Source organism: Pseudophryne corroboree, chromosome 8, assembly GCF_028390025.1.
Source record: "Pseudophryne corroboree isolate aPseCor3 chromosome 8, aPseCor3.hap2, whole genome shotgun sequence".
Lineage (NCBI taxonomy): Eukaryota > Metazoa > Chordata > Amphibia > Anura > Myobatrachidae > Pseudophryne > Pseudophryne corroboree.
The window spans coordinates 55,293,234-55,318,887 of record NC_086451.1 but is presented as its reverse complement, the minus strand read 5'-3'; the positions used below and the strand labels follow the sequence as shown (position 1 = coordinate 55,318,887).

The 25,654-nt window shown below is 45.6% G+C and overlaps 1 protein-coding gene across 4 annotated transcripts in view; it reads right to left on the bottom strand.

Moving 5' to 3' along the window:
* Positions 1-2,466: 2,466 nt before the first annotated feature.
* FLNA (filamin A) overlaps positions 2,467-25,654 on the bottom strand; it is a 119,779-nt gene continuing 96,591 nt past the window's right edge. Inside the window, exons 29-48 of one of the 4 annotated variants that reach the window (XM_063936402.1) lie at positions 20,785-20,974; positions 20,286-20,309; positions 16,090-16,337; positions 14,861-14,950; positions 13,240-13,342; positions 12,825-12,965; positions 11,821-11,949; positions 11,573-11,746; positions 11,287-11,448; positions 11,003-11,206; positions 9,341-9,493; positions 9,079-9,201; positions 7,710-7,976; positions 7,394-7,531; positions 6,998-7,113; positions 5,706-5,838; positions 5,017-5,193; positions 4,644-4,862; positions 4,125-4,328; positions 2,467-3,688 (exon numbers count right to left, since the gene is read on the bottom strand). In XM_063936402.1, the coding sequence (XP_063792472.1) occupies positions 3,501-3,688; positions 4,125-4,328; positions 4,644-4,862; positions 5,017-5,193; positions 5,706-5,838; positions 6,998-7,113; positions 7,394-7,531; positions 7,710-7,976; positions 9,079-9,201; positions 9,341-9,493; positions 11,003-11,206; positions 11,287-11,448; positions 11,573-11,746; positions 11,821-11,949; positions 12,825-12,965; positions 13,240-13,342; positions 14,861-14,950; positions 16,090-16,337; positions 20,286-20,309; positions 20,785-20,974 (3,183 nt within the window). In that variant the 3' untranslated portion in view covers positions 2,467-3,500. The remainder of the gene's footprint in view (positions 3,689-4,124; positions 4,329-4,643; positions 4,863-5,016; positions 5,194-5,705; positions 5,839-6,997; positions 7,114-7,393; positions 7,532-7,709; positions 7,977-9,078; positions 9,202-9,340; positions 9,494-11,002; positions 11,207-11,286; positions 11,449-11,572; positions 11,747-11,820; positions 11,950-12,824; positions 12,966-13,239; positions 13,343-14,860; positions 14,951-16,089; positions 16,338-20,285; positions 20,310-20,784; positions 20,975-25,654) is intronic. The other 3 variants (XM_063936404.1, XM_063936403.1, XM_063936405.1) reach the window with 3 other exon arrangements.

The following is a 25,654-nucleotide window of genomic DNA, read 5'->3' as shown; positions in this document are numbered from 1 at the left end:
CTTCTAGTTTACGCTCTGACCGGTCTTGAAGTGTAGTAGCAGTTGGTACTGGAATGGTTAATTTTTTAGTAAGTTTTGACAGACTAATCCACCATTGGCAGATTCTCCCATGTAGATGTCACAGACTCTGGAAACAGGTGACTAGACTTAAATCGGCGAGGTATAGAAAACAGTTTATCTGGATTCTTCCGTGCCTCTATTAACATCTTAAGAGATTCCGAAAAAGGAAAAACATACTGGAGATCTGGGTTTAGTAAATACCACCTCATCATTTGTCAGAGGTTCTTCAGTTTCTGTCAACTTCAGAGACTGACGCACCGCCCTGATGAGATTATCAATGCCTGGGCTGTCAATATCCTCACTATCTGACTGCTGGTCCAATTCGCCTTCCTCATGCTCATCTTGCGCAGTGAGGTCTGGCATAGAATAGTCAGAATGCAACATAGCAGAAACTGGTAAATCATAAGACAGATTAAATTTATCCCTTCTACCCGAAGTGGACTTGGACCTTGGCAAAAGCAGAGACCCTTCTGGTATCTCTGGCGGTCTCACCCGAGACTCCGATCTTGCCGCCTCCCGTTCGTGGTGAGCGGCGGCCAATTCTGACTGCAACCCAGCCATTACATCCGCTAATATTGCCCATTGAGGATCCGGGGATGAAACCGGAGTAGAAATCGTATTTGCAGCTGAATTTACAAAACACTGTGCATGTGGTAGAACCATCCGGTAACACACTCTTACAGACATTGCAGTGAAACTGCTTTTTTGTTTTTGCTGGTGCCTTACTCATTATGCAGACAGACAACACAAATAGACAAGACAGACAGCTCGCACAACTCCGTAAAATTACTAAGGTGTGTCTACGGCCAAAGTGCAGTGCACGTGGCCAGTACTATAAGAAACCTGATCCAAAATTCCCACTAACACCCCTGCGCCATCCGGTGGAGTAATGTTGTAGGACAGGAACGTTCTGGAAGAACAGGAAGCATGGTTAAAATGTCCTGCCATGCTTACAGTCAGAGTCACATTTCAGGCTATCATACACATTATAACCTGTAACCCTGTTAATATAGGCTTAACAGCCTATCTTCCTATTAAACCCATGCAGCCTTGCCTATAATAATGCTGCTGCTATGGGCATTTTCTCCCCTCCCTCCCCTTGCAGCTGTGTTGCCTGATATACTGCTTTCCCCCCTTGAGCTTCATGCAGTGGACGGGAGCGGCGTGTAGGGAGCCGGGGAGTGAAGTGGCCAGTGGTAGCGCTGATCGGAGCCGCGCTGCCGGAAGCCGCTGTTAGTAGCTCTGTACGGAGCCTGGAGGGTGACAGGCGCCCAGCGGTAGCCGTGATCTGACCGCCGCTGGGAGCCACGGCCTTGATTCAGCGGGGAGCGGGCAGGCGTGGAGGCGGACGGACGCCCCGCAACAGTGCTGCTGGGAGCCGGAAAGTGGTGGGGAATGTAACTCTGCAAAGCACATTCCCCATGCACAGCGGGGCAGCGGCGGTGGGCGGCGTATAGAAGCGTGCTTAGACCTTTGGCCAGCGCGTTCCCCACACAGCGGGGCAGCAGCGCGAGCTGACCGCCCTGTCCCCAGCATACCTGATCTCCTGTAGTGAGGGGCTATGACTGGGCTTCTTCTGTAAGCTCCGCCCAGCCTTTCCTGCAGCTCAGACAGAGTTGCTTGTGGCTGTGAGGGTGCTCCTTGTGTGAGGACACACGCCAGTAGCCGCTTCTTGCAGCGTGCACTATCCCGGACCGAGCTTCTTGCTAAGCTGGGAAGGGATGTGCTGAAGTATTAAAATCGAAGTATGTGCCACTCGTGCTCGTCACTCCTGTGAGCACCGAAAAAACACTGAGGTATTCTGGGAGTATGGAGGGGAGGAGAGTTACTAAATTTAAATATTCAGTGCCTGTCCTGCTAAAGCCGTCCATATCCCAAGAGTACTCCAGTGACCCCTAGTGGATGAAAAAGAAAAATCCTTGTGTCACATTGTCTTGTGACCATTTAAACCTGTGCCTTTTGAACCAGTCGACCTTTTATATGTTGAACTTTTGACCATGTCGACCAATTGATTATGGTATCTGGTTGTATATAGAAAATTGTCCACACACCCACCCAGTTTTATAACGCCCCATTATTCCTGTTTATTGAAATCTAAGCAATTCAAGTCCAGTAGAGAACACTAAAAAGGTACAAAAGGTCAGTGGCAGACGGTTTATTCTAATAGACTCGGCAGAAAGTCCAATAGTAAATTCATCCAGCAAGTTCCACCACCAACTGGTTACGGGACAGCCCCACACCAGATTACCTACTGCCTACACAGTGTAAGGCAGAAGATTAGGAACTAGTGTCTCCACTGAGGTACGAGGCACTGGACCCGGATGACCTTTTGTGTTAGCAGCAGCTACAACTTACCATCAAATTTTAATTCTCAAACTGTTCATTGAATGAGGGAAGATACAAAAAGACGATTAAAAGCAGAATTTTATTGTTATCGTTAAGAGCAAAGTACTGTAGTCGTGCACAACAAAAAAATAAAAATAAAAACAAAAACTTTAATTTTTTTTTAGAAAAATAACAAACAAGATTTGGTTAACTGGAAGCAAACCCATCGGAATGGCCTTTGGTAGGTGAACCAGCTCGCAGCCCAATGAAGCATCTCAGAAGTAACCCAATCTCAGGACGACAGGTAAAAACACTTAGACACTGGGGAGGGAGAAGGGACAAGTCACAGCACCACTTCTAGGGAACTAACTTTTGCTGAAATTGGATAAACAGGACCAGTACAAGTTTAGTGATCTGAGTCTAACAGGTAGTGGTTGCTTTTAAAGTAAAGGAATAAAAAAATTGTTTTCGGTCTGTGCTTCAGATAGTTTGGATGGCGTTTAGCCATTGCAATACTATTTTTGCATTTCATCACAGACAGCCTCACAGGTTGTAGAAAGGTAAATTGGAGAATAGGCATTTTTAGAGTCTACAGAAAGGAATCATCTGGATGCTCCATTAGGTCTTCTGTCCTCCCATGAAACACCCATTACCATCCCAGAAATCCCTTACAACCGTTTACGGTAAGGAGAACAAACAAATGTAAACAAATACGGGGCAGGACTGCAAACAGGAGCATGTGGCATATAAAGCAGCCCTTGGAGGGTCAGGGGATGGACCTAGACCAACTTGAAATTAGCAGCCGTCTCTAAGACTAATATGGAATAAAAAGTGCCACGTTCACAACCGAGCTGCTTATCCAGCACTCCTGACCATCCCTCTTTCCCCAAAATATGACCTAATGCACCCGTTCACACTTTTGCCCCTTCAGTGCAACGGGGGCTGAATATGGCCATTGCATAATCTTGAACCAGCTAAGCAAGACCCCCAAAACCAGAGCTGACCTCTGACCCCCTCAGTCACATAGGGTGAGGTTGGGTGTAGGGTAGCTGTACATTAAGACACGCACACAGAGGGTAAGGGGGGTTTTGGAACCAGAACAAGGGGGTGGCAGATTAAGGCACAGATACATGGTAAGGGCTGCCTGGAATGTGCTCATCTCCCCACTTGGCAACCAGGATATAGTCCCCCTTGTCCTTCAGGAGGTACGTAACGTTGTACAACCGGTTTCCAAGATGCTTCACCACAATCTCTTCGCATGGGGTCTTTGGTCCATGAACACCAACAAGCAGCATATTGTTACCTGATTGAACAAAGAAAATAGTTGATTATACCATTGCACACAAGAGGACTACTGTACATTGTCAAACATACAAGGCTCTAGACATGCATCTCTCAAATGACCTTAATGGTAAAAACGTAAATTATGTCTTGTAGAATAGATCAAACTGAAACAGATTTTCGAAATAAATAAAATCTATACGACCAGACATTACTCAATATTACACAACAACTTTAAAATATTGGTGAGGATGGGCAATCCTGCCTTAGTTCTGATTGACATGACCAGTTTGTTGGAGAGTCTAAAAGCCTCTTCATTTAAACACCGTTGCACTGGTAAGAACTACAAACCATCACAAGTATTAGAAAAAGGTTTACATTTGGCCTTTATGTCCACTACCAAACTAATTAAATGCTTTTGTAAAAGTCACTGAGTGTAAGTAGACAAGGAAACTCACCAGCTTTGCTGCAGTCTACCGTGAATGAGTTCTTCTGACCAACAAAGGCTTTGTTCAGCCCAAGCCCTTTGGCGACTACTTTGCTTGCATCGGATGATACTCTAGGAAGGGCTCCTTGTTGCGTGAAAGCCTCTGATTTTGTGACAGAGTCAACAAAAACTGAAGAGGACTCATGGAGACTGTGGCTTGTCACCAGACGGGGCCCTAAGGAACCAGACCATAGTAAATGTTAAATTGCATTGATGACCAATGAACCATTTTCCATCATTAGGTACCACAATGTAGCTGGTATAAGTTACAGAAAGGCTATAAAGCAGTTGAAAGCATAAACCAAGAAGTTCCGAAAATCAAACTTAAATACAGTGTGGATGAATTCAAGAGCCCAGTATTTATATGCCCCAAATTGCTCTATGTATAAATTTTTGGCTTTAAGTCGATAGGACAGGGCAGATTTGCATGATTTATCAGAAATGAGACTAAAGTGGTGACCAAGACTTCACATTTAAGGACTTTACTCACCAGTGACCTTTGCTTTGAATGGACTTCCAACAATATGGTAAGGACCCCCATACTTTATGGAGATCAGGTAGCTCCCAGGTGCCATTGGGGTGTATGTGACTTTGTAGCCCTCTGCGCATTCTTGGCAATCCATTTTAACCTTTGAAGGTCCATCGATCGTTACGGTCAAAGCCCCAGCACCAGCATTTGTGGTATTCACTATAAACTCTGCCGCATTTCCTGAGAAAGGAGTAAGAACGTTACAGCAACAAGACTACGATCAGTATAGTATGGCTTGCAAACCAAGTCTGCCGTTAAATGCCAGCTATACATTACAGGATGAACATTTAGTAATTAGAACAAACGTACAACCAAGCTTACTCATAGGACTTACCAGTCGTGCCACCTTCTAATCCTGCCCCATATGCAGACACCATTCCTGGGTCTCCAGCCTGCCCTGGTTCCCCTACACGAATTTTAAAGGGACTACCAGGGATGTGGGATCCATTGAACTTCACATCAACTAGATATAAGCCATTCTCTCTGGGAATGAAGCGCACAGCATATTTATCTGAGGGAGAATACAAAACAAAAAGTTATACATGGAGTGTTTTGGTACAGGCCTAGAGTCATTACATGCCGTTTCTCCATAGGTGTAGATCATGTTATTGTTTTATATGAGGCAACACTGAAGTATTCTATCATAAACACGTTAGTGCTTCAGAACCTGTGCTATGCGTCGTCTTGTTACCAGAAAGCTATGGAGTAGAAATGTTAGGCCATTTCTTTATATTATACAAGAGCAGTCCTACAAGAAAACTGAAGTTGTGAGCTAGTTACAAGACTACCATTAACCTTTCCATAGTTAATGTGAGTTCCTACCATGCGTAAAGTCCAATGAAATATCTGAAGGTCATCAAATTCCAGGAACAGACTAGCTAAAAGCGTTATACATCAAATGTTACAAGTAGGTAATACGCTTTGCCCATCTTTCACCATCTAGAATAAATGTGCGAGGTGCCAGTACATAGAAAACGTCCCAGCACACAATACATTTCCCCCACATGTAGCCAACATTCTCACCTTCATCGATCTCGGACACATAACACTCCTCCAGTGCCCCAGAGGGGCTGTGGACCTTGGCATCTAGAACTCCTTTGGCACCATTAAGACTTACTGCAAAAGAGGCTGGCTGATTGACCTTTAACCCTGACTCCTAAAAGCACATTAAATGGTTTAGAAAAACTGCAAATAATACAAACTTCAAATAATGAACGGTCATTGCCCTCACAGGCGCAATACTTACCCGCCCCGGCCTGGTTTAATGAGGAAGAGGACCATCTCAAAGGAGAACCTGGCAGTGGTATACTGTTTGTGTGAAGAAAGCCACAGCAGAAGATGGCTCTATGGATCTAGGCTCCAAGTATTACAGAAGATGGTTGACTGAATCAGCTTCTACTACTTCCAATGCTCAATTCCCACCGCCAAGGTGAGGGCAGCAGTAAATACTGCTTTCTGATCTTATACAAGGCAGATATTTAAACTAGTTCAACTTGAGCTAATGGGTTCCAAATCTTGGGGATATTTTAAAAGTACATTTTGGAAAGTGTATAATAAATCTTTCCTTTACCAATCCGTTTAGGATCACTACGTCACATCACTTGCAGGTTTTTTTTATTTTAAAATACTACCTAGACTTTCTCCTACAGCCAGGTAAATGGCTGGAGGTTATAGAGGTTCAGTCAACCATTGTGGAACCCTACAGGTAGCGATGAAATTGTTGTTGTTTTTTTTTTTTACAGTTAAGTGAACAGAAATGGAAAAACAGCCTGAAGAGAAGCAGATACAGCTTGCCAAGATTAGAACTTCCATTCACACACAATAAGCCAGTACCATGGCTCAACTCCTTTTATCCTTTTCCTCTTTAAACACTGGCGGGTTTTAGTACAGGAGTCCTGATCCTGTTAGAAGCCTTTAAGAAAGACACGAGAAAAACACATTGAGAGCCTCCTGAGGCAGCTGGGAAACTCATTGCTGGACTGGGAGTACTGAACGGTGTAACGAGAGTTCCTCAATTAGGCTCAGTTAGAACTATTACCACTAGATGGCAAGCAGCTCTACTGAAATGAGTGAATGACATGTACTCATTGAAAGGAAAGGGATTTATTTCTACTTTGGCTATTCCATAAACCTCAAGGAGTCTCTAATGAAATATCAAAGTGCATGACAGACTGCCAAAGCAAGCCTTGGTGTTCACCCTTACACAGAATGCACCAGGAACAAATGATGGGGCTGGGGTGGGATTCTTGACAGCTGCTCAGGAGACAAGTTCTCTGCCCAACCAGTAAGGGCTAAGGTTTTTCCCAGTGCCTCACCTGAAGACTAGAAACAGTGAGTCTACGAGAGTCGTCTGACGGAGAACCCACGGGAACCACAAAGGGACTGTCCGGGATGTGCTCATCATTGAACTTCACGGACACCTCGTAATCTCCTACAAGAGCAGAGGAAAGAAATCAGTAGGGCATTTCTCCAGCTTGTTTACAAGACATTGTTCATCTTTTTTATAAGTTACGTCTACAGAGTAAATCAATTTAGATTTCTACCATGTGCTAAAACAGGACGCTACAAAACTGTTTCAATTTATGGTGACCAACCATAAAGATCATGGTGAACAAAAGTATATACTGCATAGACACCATCAGCTACAGAAAACCACATATATTTTATTTATTCATACACACACACACACACACACACACAGGTATACCTACCAGGCTCCTGTACAACGTAGGACACCCCGCAAGACCCATCTTTCCTATCCTCAAAAGCTATTTCGGCTTTGCTGGGTCCTTCCACTGCAATGGAAAGACCTCCTGCACCAGCCTCTCTTGTCCATATACTGAACTCCGCTGCAAGGAAAAAGGATGGAGTACAATATACACCGCATTTCACAGGTAACCAGCATTACAGCAAGCTGCACACTACATTACTCTTGTGAAACCACAGACTTATTTTTAACAGTTATGAGAAAATAAAGGAAAGATCTGTGCCACTATAGAGGCAGCTAGTTGGTGCCTGGTTCCATACCTGGGGTTCCAACCTCTGCTTTCTCCAAGCCCGGTCCGCCGGCACGCACTTTGTGCGCTCCTCCTTCACCAAGGGGTCCTACAGTGAACTGGAAGGGGCTTCCTGGCACATGCTGGCCCTTGTACTTGACACTGACTGTATGAACGCCCATCTCCGTAGGGACGAATCTGATGCAATAGGTGTTGTTGTCCCCCTCCATTATTTCGGCATCATGAGTCTTGCCAGATGGACTTGTGACCTGTGCAGTCATGTCATGAATGTTGATTTCTGTAAGAGAAAAATACCATCTTCATGAGCACATGGAGACCTTGTATGCAGATCAGGTATTTACGGCCTAAAAGGTATGGACCCCTAACGTTTTACAGCTCAATACCCCGAGCCTCATCTACCATGCTTAACTGAATGTACTTTTTAGAAATCAGCCCAAGAGAAGTCATTTAGAACAGGTCTGGTAGGATATTCTGGCAGACGGGATGCCAGCTGTCGGTATACAGACAGCGGAATCCTGTCTGCCGGAATACTGCCAGAGACCGCCCTTGCAGGCACGCTGTGCTCACCACAGGTTCTATTCCCACTCTGTCAGTGGTGTGGACCCACCAACTGAGTGGGAACTAGAGGCGGGTGTCGCGATTCCGGCGTCAGTCTCCGGAACGCTGGTATCCCTGCTGCAGGCATTTTGGCTGCATCCCTTTAGAACTGCCCTAATGTACGCAGTATATTGCTAACACCAATAAAGAGAAGTCATCTGTTCTCTAAGCCTGTACAAATGACCGCTAAGATACCTGCAGACTTGTTCTGCACATTTACGATCACAGACACAAGGATCGGGTCTTTCTGGGGTGATGCTGAGCTTATGCCAACACGAACAGGAATACACAGATCTAATCAAAATGAGTAACCAAATCTTCTAGATGAGCGCCATATGCCCGTTCCGGCAGAATTGACCTTAGTAAACTCATCACTAGACTATAAAAACATTGTGATCGTACAAACCGCAGTGGCACCATAGAGGTTGGCGACGCCTGGTGCACCAAATAGAAAACCCCCCACTGTGCTTGCGTTCTGGACTCATTAACCAGAACATAAATTCTAAAGAAATGTTCACCAAGACCCCTAAACCATTAGAGACACCAAGCCCACAAAGTGGACAAAGGCATATGCTCAAGCAGGTACCAATACAATCAGTATAAGACCCTTTTTATAGCAATCTTCCACCACATCCTAGAACGCAGCAGACAAGTCTCAGATGCGCGGTACAGAGGTGCGCCCGACTGGAAAGGAAGCTGTACACAGTTCTGCCTGACTAATGACAGTCACACTAACACACACAATGGAGCAGTCTTTACAGTGTAAATGAGGCATCGCTCACCGGGTATTTTCAGGCTTAGGTCACACTGGCTGCCAATGTTCGCAACAGATGGTGCTGTTCTTCTGCGTGTGATACTCTCCTTCATTCTTCCTTCACCCGTCACCTTCACAGAGAAGGGACTGCCTGCAGAACAGAATTCATGTTACATATCAGAGTATCAAGCCTTGCAGCTACAAACCGCAAATCTCTAATAGAAGGTATTTGTATCCAGTAATGTAAGAGCATTAAGTTTATTACATACTAGCATAAAACTAGGAGATACCTGGTACATGCTGGTCAGCAAACTTTATATTTATGATGTAGTTTCCAGGCTCTGTAGGGCAGTACGTTACTCTGCACGTTCCGTCTTCCAAGTCTTCAGTGTTAATATCTACTTTGCTGGGACCCTCAATGGACAGACTGAGGCCACCGTACCCTGCAGTGACAGGCATTCAGTCAGCACAGAGACTAGTCATCCACCATGATACTATACACATGTACTATATAAAAGGTAAGAACCCTGTTTTCAATGTCCGTTTGTACCAACCTACAGCCATGGATCTTGCTAAGGACTGTATAGACTTCTGCATGACAGACCAGTAACTATTCTTCACTGGTAAACTCGGACTGAGTATATTATCTCTAAGACAGAGGTTCTCAAACTCGGTCCTCGGGAGCCCACACAGTGCATGTTTTGCAGGTAACCCAGCAGGTGCACAGGTGTAGTAATTACTCACTGACGCATTTTAAAAGGTCCACAGGTGGAGCTCATTATTTCACTTGCGATTCTGTGAGGAGACCTGCAAAACATGCACTGTGTGGGCCCCCGAGGACCGAGTTTGAGAACCTCTGCTCTAAGAGCTACACTGGCGGCACAAACTTCAGAGAGTCATACTTATTTTGGGACTTCATTACCATTTGAATATATATATATATATATATATATATATATATATATATATATATATATATATATATATATATATATATATATATATATATATATACATATATACATATACATATATACACACACACATATATACATATATATATATATATATATATATATATATATATATATATATATATATATACACACACATATACATACATATATACATACATACATACATGGTTTTACGGATTGAGGTTTTGATATAATCTCAATAGTATGCTGTATTGTCATTATCTATTCTTAAACAATGAATTCATGTTTTTAATATCAAGCCAGACAAGCTTCTACACACTTTTAAGTGTCTATACCTATAGCTCTGTTCCATACTTATCTTGAATACACTGATTGCTATATAAAAAGAAAAAACTGGACTAGCACAGCTCCTGAGCCCCCTCCCCCCCCCACCACAAACACACAGCTCCTGTGCCCCCCCCCCCCCCCCGCACTCAATTGCTGGTTAACAGTCTATAATGAAAAAATGTACTACACCAAGCAGAGCAGATGCATGGAGTACACCAAGTGGAGTGACAGCAGTCCCAAACAGACGTACCACTGTTTGTGTAGGGCAGGGAGTTCAGGTACCCAGCACTGCTGTATCCGTGCTTTACTAGCGGATGAGGGTTGCTGCTTTATTAGGCTCCGTTATTTAGCACATACGTAAATTCAGACAATTCACGTTGTGCTACTTTGGCCAGAAATTACAGGACTACTTCACAACTCTGTTTCCTCCACCAGCAGTTTTTTTTCTATTGCGGTTATGCTAGTTAAATAATAAAAAGAATCCCGTTTGGTAAAAATTCTACAATAAATCAGAATGGAAGTTTTCTAGATTCACTAGATTACCACCCACAGCTGGAGGTCTGTTCCAGCTCCGCTCACTCAATACTGGTTGGCGCAATGCATCTGACACCTCTAGAGGGCACACTGGCTTACTCCTAAGCAAAGCTGTTCAGCAAGGCCATCACTACAGTTCATATTTTAACTTACCAGCTTCTCTAGTGTCAATGACAAACTGTGCTGGCTCAAATGTTCGCCCTTCTGTCAGACCTTGCCCGGAGACCACCACCCGACTGGCATCACCAATCTCCGACTGGCTGATCATGACAGTGATGGGGCTGTTGGGAACATGGTGGCCATTCTTCTTGATGCTGACTATATGCTCTCCAGTCTCCTTGGGCACAAACGATATACCTGCAGAGAAGCCAAGCAAGCTGGTGAACAAATCCATCACAGCTGGATGGGTCTTCACATTACCCAGATATACTCCTCACCAATATGTCCATTGCGGAGCCTCTTCAGCAGACACGGCTCTTCTCTTCCAGAAGGAGATGTTACGGTGGCTGTCAACAGGCTCAGGTCAGACTCCGTGATGTTTAGAGGAATATCTGCAGCAGATCCGACCTTCAGCTGGGACATACGCATGGTGTCATCACCTGAGAGATGAAACATTTGGGGACCTTAAGATATTTTGCTATGGTGAAGACCAGGAACAAAGATCTAACTTAGGACCTTCTAGGAAATGCTGTAAAGTTCATATTTCAATGGAGGAACAACCACCTGTGATTTTGGCAACAAAAGGACTGCCGGGGATGTGTTTGTTGTTGTACTTGACAAGGATGTTGTAATCCCCAGGAAGGACAGGGAGATAGGACACTGTACACGTTCCATCCTGGTTATCCGTACAGCTGATCTCTGCTTTGGATGGTCCCTCAATGGCCAGCGACAGCCCACCTGCGGTGACAAACATGTGTCAAGTCACAGAAATAGCACTTTTAGACTCCTCCCATTTGTCAGCAACCACTCACCTTCTCCAGCATCTTTTGTGTTCACGGTAAACACCGCTGGTTTATTCACCATGCCATGAATTAATCCTGGGCCATAGGCAGTAACATGACCACTATTCACATAATCCACGTAGAACTGCAGAGGGCTCCCTGGAATTTAAATAAAATTTACCATGAGCCGGATAGAACTATGTACAACCGGGTACCCTGTGCTTTCCTTATTGCAGCCCCGCTTTCAGGTTTTCCCTAACATGACACCGTCCTTACTAAGTAATTTGAGTTGACCGATCATTTCCCTTCCTGAATGCTAGGTACACAGCTCAACCATCCAACTGTTCCATTATGCTCAATACCCCCCATGAAACAACCATTGTGATTGGTGGAGAAAAGTCGGGTGAATCTCTCCAGGAAGTGGATTGGCGAGTTTGGAGAAGACTTGTTTCTCCACTACTGCAGAGAGACCCCAATGCCACCAGGGACAGAACTCGTGTTCAGTGTACAGAGCCGACCTTCCAACATGGGACCTTTGAGTAATCCGACCACACAATGCATACCAGCCAGTGCAACACCATCCACTCACATGCCAAGGAACCCACACTTCTTTCCGTGCCTACTAGAGCAGTGCACACCACTGATCCGTTGCAGTTATTGGCTTCATCACAAGCAGACACTATCAGGCATCAAAAAGGAGACTCTTTAGCCCACACATTTATCTAATGCTTTTTTGTGTATACCTCAAAAGCTATATAATCCACTTGTAACATGATCTAACCAACGACCGATTCATCCAAGAGAGGTGCTCCCCTAACAGTCAGACGTGCAAAGCCATGTTATTTTATGGTTCATGTACCTTCATTTGACTGTACAACAACTTACAACAAACAAATTACCTTTTTACCGAAGGAAACCAACCTTTCCCAGCCTAAAATTTGTGTGCACACATTACTATTCAACCCATCCCTACCATTGTTTCACAGGCGATTAAAAGATCCAAGACCCTTACTGACAAGTGTGAGCAGGCTTACCTGGAATGTGGATGCCGTCATACTTTATATCCATCTCATGGAGCCCAGCTTCTGTGGGAGCGAATCTAACAGTTACTGTCCCATCCTTGTTGTCGGTGATATCCGGCTTTGCCACTTTCCCAGAAGGCATGCGGACCTCTCCTGCATGGAGGAGCACCGTTTGGGTTAAAGAATGTTACAAGGCAACTATAAAAACACACTAGGGGGTACAGACAATTCAGTACTAGGTTGGGTGCATTTGTAGATAAGATAGAAGGAACATTTTATTTTGCTCAAACTTCAATGGGGTCAAGCAACAAGCAAGGTTTTCCTGCACTAATATCACACCGTGTTCTGCCAGGACCGTGCAACTTACTGAATCTGCCCTATGGTTTGGAGGCATCCGAGTATGAAGTTATTCTATGGCAAATTATACCTGTGATCTCTCCTTTTTTAATAGTGAATGGAATAACCAAGTCAAAAGGTCTCAATCCTGCAACATCCAGTCCATTCACTCCCATTACAGGGCGATCTGTAGCCTAAAGAGAGAAGAACCATTAATGAGACAAGTCCTCACACTGACAGCATAATGAAGGGGAAAAGATGAAGAGGACAGACTAATGGGAGATAAATCCATACTCCAATGCAGGTTCATGGCTAGAAGTTCACCAAGCTGAATATGATCATTACCATACATTCTAAGATGTACATAGCTCCTATACTATGACTTGCAGCATCTACAGTTGCCCAATACAAGCAGAAATGGTAAAAACCATTACAATAGTTTATACTTCGTATACAGTTACTATGTAAAGACCATGGAGACATTAGGTTGTCAGTCTTTGTATACAGAGAAATTCCTCCTCCTCCCTCCCCCCCCCCCCCCCCCCCCCAATAATCCTTAAGCAGTAGAACAGTGAAGACTTCATATCCAGGACCCACAAAGTTCAGCTTTGACAAGCCAAGGCCAGTACTTTTCAAAACTCTCCCAGCCAGCAGCCAGGGAGAAGTGACCAGTACAAGAACTGGCAGTAGTATGGTAAGATCATTCAGTGACCTGGCAGTGGAGTTTAGGATTAGAAACTGATGTAAGAACAAATCTCATGGAACAAGGAAGTCTTTGCAGTTAGTTTATCCACAAACATGGCAAACCTGGAAAAATGAATTCTGCAAGAGACCATTAGACATTTCTGAACACATGAAAAATGGATGAGACGGACAAGTGGAGATAAAAGGGTTAAATCCTTCCTGCCAGCCACTTGAGGTGGCTGGCTGGAAATCCGACAGATGAGAGGGCTGAATGGGGAGATGTTGGTAGTGATGAGAATGGGAAGAGATGGCAAACATCTGGAATTTATAGAGCAGACAGGTATGAGCACAGGAACCCCCACGCCCCCACCCACTGCTACACAAAATTTAAAGGCTAGTGGAGATTGGAGGTAAAGTCCATCTCTGGAACATGTAGCGCAGGGAAGGAAAGCTTCTAGGAATTCATTTGGCGTGGGGACTTGGCAGAAGAAGCGATGTAGGTTAAGCAGTAACACCAACCTGTCCAGCTAGGTTAGGGCCGCCACCAGCTATATAAAGAGTTAATCATTTGTGCAACACTACAGTAGGCATTGGGAGTGATCAATGTAACGGCACATGCAAAAAAAAAAAAAAGCCACACAAGCAAGCGGAAGCATTGCATAACCCCATACAGAGAGAGTGTACTGTATTACACTCCCCATGTGTGTGCAGAGCCCGCAGGTACAGCCAACTAGACTACACCCGTGCAGTTACACATTCAGAAAAACTGGGGCTCTTACATAATGGCACAATTCCACCCGTATATTTAAAGCACAATATAAAGAGGCAAAACCAGCCTGGTCCCCAGAATCTCACCAGTTGCTGCAACTTGCAGGCTATTCTATCTGGGCCCAGGTGTAAAGCACGGAGAAGCGGGTAGCATGTTTCGCTAGTACTGAATTCCAGAATGCCTCCCCCCCTGCCCTTAGTGCTCCAGGAAGGTCTTTTCTCCCCCATGAATGATACAGTTACTGTGAAAGGTAAGGTACCCAGGGTTGCTGCATGCCCGGGTATGCATAAGGTGGGGCTAACTGCTGCTGAACCATCTGCTGAGGCATCATTTGCTCGCCGTCCAGAGCCTGCGTTGGGAGGTGTAAGCACATCAGTTACATTGTACAACCTAGAGATTTCATTAATTGGTATAAAGATCTACAGCATATCAAAAGCCAAACACGTCCTATGCATTTGGAACAGTTACAATAGCAAAATATTCTTAGTACATGACAAAATGGAGGAGAAGTTGCATTAGGTTAACGTTAAACAGTGGCTACCACACACAGGGCCAAATTCAGACCTGATCACCCTTGTGCGAAATTGCACAGCGGCCGATTATCGAATGACTGCATGCACCGCAATGTGCACGTTCGAGGCCAAGCAGCGACAGAATGGTGCGAAAATTTCAATCGCTAGGCGTACACAAGGTGATTGACAGGAAGCGGACGTTAACCGCCCATTTTCTGGGAGTGTCTGAAAAAATGCAGGCGTTCCCAAGCGCTTTCAGGGAGGGCGTGTGACGTCAGCTCCTGCCCCAATCAGCCTGTTTGTATCGCACTCGTAAGTCCTGGGCTGCGCAGACACTGCACAGAATGGAAATATCATTCGATTGTGAGCGAGTTGTGAACAGATTTGCAGATGTCCGCAAAGTTCACACAGCGTACGCATGCATTCACACACTACTAGGGGCACTGAAATCTATTTGAGCGCTGAAGTTGTGGTAACGGAACAGTGATATGGATTGTATGTATGTGAACCTGTCAGATAATGCCATTATTTCATGTTAGTTGAAGTAAACTGCTAGACTAATTGTGACTCTGCTGTAGTAACTAACAAATGAACTGAAGCACTGCCACCCAATATATGGCTTGTCTGCTCGCTATACCATACCCCCCAACTTTTCTCCATGGGGAGGAGGGACATTTACGCGCACCCACCTGAAAAGGAGGAGTGGCCTGTGGAAGAGGGGGTGTGGCTCCATGGTAGGGCCCGCAATCGCGAGCCACACCCCCATTTTCGTCACTGAGGGGGCATGCCCAGCGCTCTGAGCTGCTGGCATGCCCCCTATCCTCCTGTCTCCACTGGTTTGACGCTGGGCAGCAAGTGCAGGAGCATCTCAACTGCCGCCGTCAGTCATTGGTCTCAATTTGGCTTGTGACCAACATTGCTCAAATGGTAGACTTTTCCTAACGCTTGCATATTTGTATCTACAGTCCACACTTACCGTAACTTGGAAGGGACTGTTTGGAATGTGCTCCCCTCCGAATCGCACACAGATGACGTATTTGCCAGGCTGAGGGGCAGTGTAGAAGATATCAAACGTTCCATCTTCATTTTCCACTACATCTACATCTACCTCTGTGCCATCTGGGGTGCACACAGTGCAGGTCACTTTACCCTTCCCAGCTGCCTTGGCATCTACTGTTATTACGGTCTGCTCTCCAATCTGGATAGTGGGTCCAATACCAGCACCTGTGTGAAACCAAGATGAGGGGAAAGGGTGGGGCAAATGGGAAGGCAAGTTAGATTTTTTAAATTTCTCACAATCTATAAGACTTGCAGTTATTTAACCAAACCCTTCCCCATCCACAGCCAAACTCCCCCCAAGTTCTAAAGGAGACTCAGTTTCCAGGAAATTTTTATTCACGTGATGTTAGGCAAAATGGTATCAGTTGTACAGTAAGGGAAGAAGGGTCCATGGGAAAGTTAAGGCACCAAGATATCAGAAGTAGGAAGAGTTAAGAGAATCGTAGAGTCCATGGCCCATATGTAATAGCATGCAAGTTGCAGAAAACGGGAAGATTCAAGTGGCAACTTACGTTTTACAACTACAGGCCAAATCACCAGACTCGCGCCAGGTCCTGAAACTCGCATGTTACTACATATGGGGCCACATCTGCCGCCCTAAAGACTGCCAACTGGTATGTACAATGTATTCTGAGTGTTTGATTTGTTTCCCCTTTGCAATATCTGGTTGAGCCTTTTTATATTGTATTATTTGTGTGTACCATTGCAATTTTCCCTGTGGGGTGCTATGGAGTGGCGCCATATAAAGAATACAGCACAAGTCAAATAGATCAGTCCACAGTCTTGTAAACTGAACTCGGAGAAAGCAGAATTAGGGTGTCACAATGACAGTGAATCGTAACAATCCTCAGTCAGACTGGCTCCGCAGTCCGTGTATGATAGGGCAATATTTAGAGGCACCCGGCATCCACAAATGGAATCGCTATTCTAATCAGTGATGTGTACTGTATGTGCAAGCGCACTGAGCAGGGTGCCTCTAAACATGGTCCCTGCACATATACTCGGAGCCAGGGGTAAGGGGGGCACAGGGGCAGTCCTCCCCGTTTCTGGCATTTTTGTTTAATTTTTTTAAATGAGAGCAGGAGTAGCACACCACTGCTGTCCGTCATGTTTGATGATAGAGTCTGTGGTCATTGGTGTCCATCCAGCAACACGCGCTACTGTGGCAATGCATCAGAACAGATGTAGACAAAGCCAGGAAGTCTGAACGTGGGATATGCGATGCTGTGAGATGCAATTATTGGAGGGGCTGAAAGGCGGGGCGAGTGCTGTGAACATCAAAGGGGGAGGGGTGCCGACATAGAAAGGGGGTGCTGTGGGCTGGAACGTGAAGGGGAGTAGAGTGTTGCGACGTGCACATCACTTTTAAACTGAGCTCACAACTTTATTTTAACATCTGACTATATAACTCACGTGCTTCAGCCAAGGTGAACAAACTGTGGCCAGGAGAAAGCCGGCCACCATTGCATGGAACAGCACCCCGGAGGACGCAGCCAACGACCGGGAGACTCACAGCATGGTAAGCAGGTAGGGGTGATGGCCTTGTCTTTTGTATGTAACCCATGCCCCCAGCGTAACAAAAATGAGGGGTGAGGCTCATGGGGATAGCATGCCCCTTTTCTGGAAACACCAAAAAGGCACACACAAATACACCTAGCACCTCTACCTACCCCCATCATGGTGTCTGCCCCCCTACGCCCCCATGTAATTTTATTCTGGAACTGCCCTTGGCAAGTAGGTCCTAGCACTACCCTGGTGAACCATGCACACTGTTCTTCACCACTGGTGACCCCACCTCGAGATGTGGTGCAAGAAGATAGTCATTTGGAATGAACTCCACATTTCCCAAATTCTGTTCTTAAGGCACCATGGTTTCTATGCTATCTGTTCTCAAGGCACCCAAATGCCCTGGTTAGAGCACAGATGAATTAGGACCATGGTAATTTTGATTTAACCGACTGTTCTAAACCATGAGATCTTTAAAACCTGGACTGACTGTGGGGTAGATGTACCAAGAACTGAAAACAGTGGAGAAGTGAGCCAGTGGAGAAGTTGTCCATGGCAACCAATCAGTTGCTCTGTATAATTTTATAGCATGCAAATTATAAATGTTACTTCAATGCTGATTGGTTGCCATTGCCAACTTCTCCACAGGCTCACTTTTCCACTCTTTTTAACAGCCTTTATTACAGATTTGGCAACCAGTAAATTAAACCAGTAAGGAATAGGAATAAAGATGCCCATTCTTAGTGGGTGAAAGGGAAAAGAAACTTAACAAAAAAAAACTGCAGACCGCCTTTAATCGTGTTGCAACTACAGAGTTACTAGAACAGACTAAAGACATGTCCACATATTTGTGCCTTAACCGTGAAGCAGTGTAAAAATTTCCTGAAGGACCGATTTCCATAAGAACACAATGGCTCCAAAGAAGCAGCAGAAAGAGTGAAAGAGGGTGCCGCTAGGTGCAATTAGAGTTGCAGTTAAAATTTAAAGAAAGTTTTAGATGAGCCGAACCAAGCAGGCATGCAGTAACAAAGCTAGGAGAGGCATGGTGCAACAAACCCTACCCCAATACATGGCCTACGGTACTGTGCGTTAGGGAGTGTGGGCTAGTAATTGGCTGGCTGCAGGCAAGTCTCTGCAGGGGGAAAAAACTGCAGTAATAATGTAGCACCATATCACAGCCTTTTAGCAACTTGGCCAAGCTACTGCACACGTTCTAGGCCAACTGGCAGATACATTTGTTCTTGACCATTCTTAGTCGAGGATGTGGTCTCCTTAAATACTTAAATGGTTACGGTAACGGATTGGGGCTCAAAATAAAATATACTCCTTCCAAGGCGGTTCCTTATGACCACCAGTATTCTATTCCAGCTACAAAATTGTAAATGGTTAGTTCTACTTTAAGGGCATTTATGGGTCAGTCAAGCCAGACCTGGTCTGAACCAGGTTTGGAGAAAGTAGAATGTAGATAGCCAGTATAGGGATCTTTGGAACACACAATATCTAGATACAATACAAGAGAAAGTAAGGGGTATATAATTCGTCCTGTCACCCACACCAGTGTAATTAGAGTTGAGTCTTTAAACACATTACAAACATGCCACACTCCATAACCACAAATATGTTTCGACTACATCCCATTTTGTCAAGACTTTTGAGATGCCCAAACACCTACAGCTGGTTATACCACTATCACCACCCAGCATGCTATTCGTAATCACAGGGAGAACAGAAGGAAACAAAACCCCACAAGGCTGAAGTAGGCTGGTCTGGGAAGATGCATGATCTCTACATGGCCAACAGTATGAATTCAGGTACACTAGGAGAACTACCTTAAGCCAGAGGTTCTCAAATGTGGTCCTCAAGGCACCCAACAGTCCAGGTTTTAGGTATATCCATGGCTCAGCACAGCGCTCATTAAGTCACCTAAGGCCAAGCATGGATATACTTAAAATCTGGACTGTTGCGATGCCTTGAGGACTGCATTCGAGAACCTCAGGCTTAAGTTACATTGGAACAGCAGCAATGTCATGTCTTTGAGACCAAGTAAAGCAAAAACATTGTCCCAGCCCATTCGCCTTATCTACATGACAGTATTGAGTGTTCACAGCTGTTACACTAGGACCAGACATAACTATACAATTCTGACATCGCTTAGCGCACTTACTTGAATCTTAGTTTGGCTCAAGTTAGTCAAGTGTTTAAGTCACTATGTAACAGACTATTAAACTCAACCTTATTAGGTTTAAAACATGGCTGCCCACATTGCTCATGGAAGCAATAGAGATACCAATACTGCTTCGTGTTTGCCCCAGGCTTAGATAGAAAAAAAAGTTAGACCTTCCCCAGCCCCCCACCCCCCAAATGTTTTGCCATAAACAGGGCAATGAACTAATCAAAGCCCAGCTATCCGTGCTGCATTATTTGCAAACCAATTTGTATAGAAAGCATTCAAAAGAGTTGGGCCAGCAACAAACCATGCCACTAATACCCCCCAACAGCTGTGAAGACCCAAATAACTGCACTTCTACTGACAGAAACCAGCAAGACACTTAAACTTGAGAGAGGGGGATGGGGGGGGGATAAAGTCAAGACCAGCAAGCGGCTTACCTAGCCCGTGACCTCCGATTGACACTGAGGTGAAAGGGCAAAGAGCAAGGAAAGGTCATGTGAGACAAGGTGACAAATGTGAGGGTAAAGTGCATAATAAAACATCAGCAGAGATAAAATTACATCATGACATGTTATGCCATAAACAGTGTGCAGCGCTGAGAAGTGTGTACGTAAAAAGCAGTGAGGAGAGCAAGTGCTTACAGGCATTCCACGCTCTACCCTGCACTACTCAGAGCTTGTCCAAGTCGTATACTGCGAGAGCGCTAGATAAGTTATAACTATGTATTACATTCGCATGACACTTGCTCACTGAGCCATGATGAAACAGTGTACATTGTATGGCGGCATCTCATAGGGTGGGGGTTGGATTACTCAGGTAAGAGATGCAACCAGGTCCACAGGATTGGCCAGAGCCTCAAATGGCCTTCCTTTTTATCTATGGAATTTCAAGAGTGTGGAATACCTTACACAGCCAAGCAAGCCAAAGGCCACTTACCGGTCACAGTGCATTTGCTGGCATCGCCTGTTGGCACTGCACGGATGCGATAAGGAGAATACGGGATCTCATCGCCTCCATATTTAATGAGAATAGTGTAGCGCCCAGTCATATCGGGCACATAGGACACAGTATAGGTACCATCCTGATTGTCCCGAATAGAGGCCTTCTTGGGTTTTCCTTCAGGATCCTGGAACACAAGTGGTTATTCACTAAGTGTTAGGCCCAACCACTGGAAAAAATAAGAATTTACTTACCGATAATTCTATTTCTCGGAGTCCGTAGTGGATGCTGGGGTTCCTGAAAGGACCATGGGGAATAGCGGCTCCGCAGGAGACAGGGCACAAAAAAGTAAAGCTTTACTAGGTCAGGTGGTGTGCACTGGCTCCTCCCCCTATGACCCTCCTCCAGACTCCAGTTAGGTACTGTGCCCGGACGAGCATACACAATAAGGGAGGCATTTTGAATCCCGGGTAAGACTCATACCAGCCACACCAATCACACCGTACAACTTGTGATCTAAACCCAGTTAACAGTATGACAACAGAAAGGGCCTCTTAAAGATGGCTCCTTAACAATAACCCGAATTAGTTAACAATAACTATGTACAAGTATTGCAGATAATCCGCACTTGGGATGGGCGCCCAGCATCCACTACGGACTCCGAGAAATAGAATTATCGGTAAGTAAATTCTTATTTTCTCTATCGTCCTAAGTGGATGCTGGGGTTCCTGAAAGGACCATGGGGATTATACCAAAGCTCCCAAACGGGCGGGAGAGTGCGGATGACTCTGCAGCACCGAATGAGAGAACTCCAGGTCCTCCTTTGCCAGGGTATCAAATTTGTAAAATTTTACAAACGTGTTCTCCCCCGACCACGTAGCTGCTCGGCAGAGTTGTAATGCCGAGACCCCTCGGGCAGCCGCCCAAGATGAGCCCACCTTCCTTGTGGAGTGGGCTTTTACAGTTTTAGGCTGTGGCAGGCCTGCCACAGAATGTGCAAGTTGAATTGTGTTACAAATCCAACGAGCAATCGACTGCTTAGAAGCAGGTGCGCCCAACTTGTTGGGTGCATACAATATAAACAGCGAGTCAGATTTTCTGACTCCAGCCGTCCTTGCAATGTATATTTTTAAGGCTCTGACAACGTCCAACAACTTGGAGTCCTCCAAGTCGCTAGTGGCCGCAGGCACCACAATAGGTTGGTTCAGATGAAATGCTGATACCACTTTAGGGAGAAAATGCGGACGAGTCCGCAGTTCTGCCCTATCCGAATGGAAGATTAGATAAGGACTTTTATAAGATAAAGCCGCCAATTCAGATACTCTCCTGGCAGAGGCCAGGGCTAGTAACATAGTCACTTTCAATGTGAGATATTTCAAATCCACCTTTTTCAATGGTTCAAACCAATGGGATTTGAGAAAATCTAAAACTACATTTAGATCCCACGGTGCCACCGGAGGCACCACAGGAGGCTGTATATGCAGTACTCCCTTGACAAAAGTCTGGACCTCAGGGACAGAGGCCAATTCTTTTTGGAAGAATATTGACAGGGCCGAAATTTGAACCTTAATGGATCCCAATTTGAGACCCATAGATAATCCTGATTGCAGGAAATGTAGGAAACGACCCAGTTGGAATTCCTCCGTCGGAACCCTCCGATCCTCGCACCACGCTACATATTTTCGCCAAATGCGGTGATAATGTTTCACGGTGACTTCCTTCCGTGCCTTAATCAAGGTAGGAATGACTTCTTCTGGAATGCCTTTCCCTTTTAGGATCTGGCGTTCAACCGCCATGCCGTCAAACGCAGCCGCGGTAAGTCTTGAAAAAGACAGGGACCCTGCTGTAGCAGGTCCCTTCTCAGAGGTAGAGGCCACGGTTCGTCCGTGAGCATCTCTTGAAGTTCCGGATACCAAGTCCTTCTCGGCCAATCCGGAACCACTAGTATTGTTCTTACTCTTCTTTGCCGTATGATCTTCAATACCTTTGGTATGAGCGGCAGAGGAGGAAACACATACACTGACTGGTACACCCAAGGAGTTACCAGTGCGTCCACAGCTATTGCCTGTGGATCTCTTGACCTGGCGCAATATTTGTCCAGTTTCTTGTTGAGGCGAGACGCCATCATGTCTACAATTGGTCTTTCCCAACGGTCTATTAACATGTTGAAGACTTCTGGATGTAGACCCCACTCTCCCGGATGAAGATCGTGTCTGCTGAGGAAGTCTGCTTCCCAGTTGTCCACGCCCGGGATGAACACTGCTGACAGTGCTATCACGTGATTCTCCGCCCAGCGAAGAATCTTGGCAGCTTCTGCCATTGCACTCCTGCTTCTTGTGCCGCCCTGCCTGTTTACATGGGCGACCGCCGTGATGTTGTCCGACTGAATCAACACCGGCTTTCCTTGCAGGAGAAGTTCCGCCTGGCTTAGAGCATTGTAGATTGCTCTTAGTTCCAGAATGTTTATGTGAAGAGACTTTTCCAGACTCGTCCATACTCCCTGGAAGTTTCTTCCTTGTGTGACTGCTCCCCAGCCTCTCAGGCTGGCGTCCGTGGTCACCAGGATCCAATCCTGAATGCCGAATCTGCGGCCTTCTAATAGGTGAGCCTTCTGCAACCACCACAGAAGTGACACCCTTGTCTTTGGTGACAGGGTTATTCGCAGGTGCATCTGCAGATGCGACCCTGACCATTTGTCCAACAGATCCCTTTGGAATATTCTTGCATGGAATCTGCCGAATGGAATTGCTTCGTAAGAAGCCACCATTTTTCCCAGGACTCTTGTGCATTGATGTACTGACACTTTTCCTGGTTTTAGGAGGTTCCTGACCAGATCGGATAACTCCTTGGCGTTTTCCTCTGGAAGGAAAACCTTTTTCTGAACCGTGTCCAGAATCATTCCTAGGAACAGCAGACGAGTTGTCGGGATTAAATGGGATTTTGGAATATTCAGAATCCACCCGTGTTGTCTTAGCACCTCTTGAGATAGTGCTAAAGCTGTCTCCAGCTGTTCTCTGGACCTTGCCCTTATTAGGAGATCGTCCAAGTATGGGATAACTAATACGCCTTTTCTTCGAAGAAGAATCATCATCTCGGCCATTACCTTGGTAAAGACCCGAGGCGCCGTGGACAATCCGAACGGCAGCGTCTGAAACTGATAGTGACAGTTTTGAACAATGAACCTGAGGTACCCCTGGTGTGCGGGGTAAATCGGAACGTGTAGATACGCATCCTTGATGTCCAAGGATACCATAAAGTCCCCTTCTTCCAGGTTCGCTATCACTGCTCTGAGTGACTCCATCTTGAACTTGAACTTTTTTATGTAGAGGTTCAAGGACTTCAGATTTAGAATAGGCCTTACCGAGCCATCCGGCTTCGGTACCACAAATAGAGTGGAATAATACCCCTTTCCTTGTTGTAATAGGGGTACTTTGACTATCACCTGCTGAGCGTACAGCTTGTGAATGGCTTCCAACACCCTCTCCCTTTCGGAAGAGACGGTTGGTAAGGCAGACTTCAGGAAACTATGAGGAGGATCCGTCTCTAATTCCAACCTGTACCCCTGAGATATTATCTGCAGGATCCAGGGGTCTACCTGCGAGTGAGCCCACTGCGCGCTGTAATTTTTGAGACGGCCCCCCACTGTCCCCGAGTCCGCTTGAGAGGCCCCAGCGTCATGCTGAGGTTTTTGCAGGAGCCGGGGAGGGCTTCTGTTCCTGGGAAGGAGCTGCCTGTTGGTGTCTCTTCCCTCTTCCTCTGCCTCGTGGCAGGTACGACAAGCCCTTTGCTCTCTTATTTTTGTAGGAGCGAAAAGGCTGCGGTTGAAAGGTCGGTGCCTTTCTCTGTTGGGGAGTGACTCGAGGTAAAAAAGTGGATTTCCCGGCAGTAGCCGTGGCCACCAAGTCTGATAGACCAACTCCAAATAACTCCTCCCCTTTATACGGCAAAACCTCCATGTGACGTTTTGAATCCGCATCGCCTGTCCACTGTCGTGTCCATAAGGCTCTTCTGGCTGAAATGGACATAGCACTCATCCGAGATGCCAGTGTGCAAATATCCCTCTGTGCATCACGCATATAGATAAATGCATCCTTTATTTGTTCTAACGACAGTAAAACATTGTCCCTATCTAGGGTATCAATATTTTCAATCAGGGATTCTGACCAAACTACTCCAGCACTGCACATCCAGGCAGTTGCTATAGCTGGTCGTAGTATAACACCTGCATGTGTGTATATATTCTTTTGAATAACTTCCATCTTTCTATCTGATGGATCCTTAAGTGCGGCCGTCTCAGGAGAGGGTAACGCCACTTGTTTGGATAAGCGTGTGAGCGCCTTGTCCACCTTAGGGGGTGTTTCCCAGCGCGCCCTAACCTCTGGCGGGAAAGGGTATAATGCCAATAACTTTTTTGAAATTATCAACTTTTTATCAGGAGCAACCCACGCTTCATCACACACGTCATTTAATTCTTCTGATTCAGGAAAAACTGTTTGTAGTTTTTTCACACCATACATAATACCCTGTTTTACGGTATCTGTAGTATCAGCTAAATGTAACGTCTCCTTCATTGCCAAAATCATATAACGTGTGGCCCTACTGGAAAATACGTTTGAATTTCTACCGTCGTCACTGGAATCAGTGCCCGTGTCTGGGTCTGTGTCGACCGACTGAGGCAAAGGGCGTTTTACAGCCCCTGACGGTGTTTGAGGCGCCTGGACAGGCATTAATTGATTGTCCGGCCGCCTCATGTCCTCAACTGACTGTTTAAGGGAAGATAAACCATCACGTAATTCCACAAATAAAGGCATCCATTCTGGTGTCGACCCCCTGGGGGGTGACATCTGCATATTTGGCAATTGCTCCG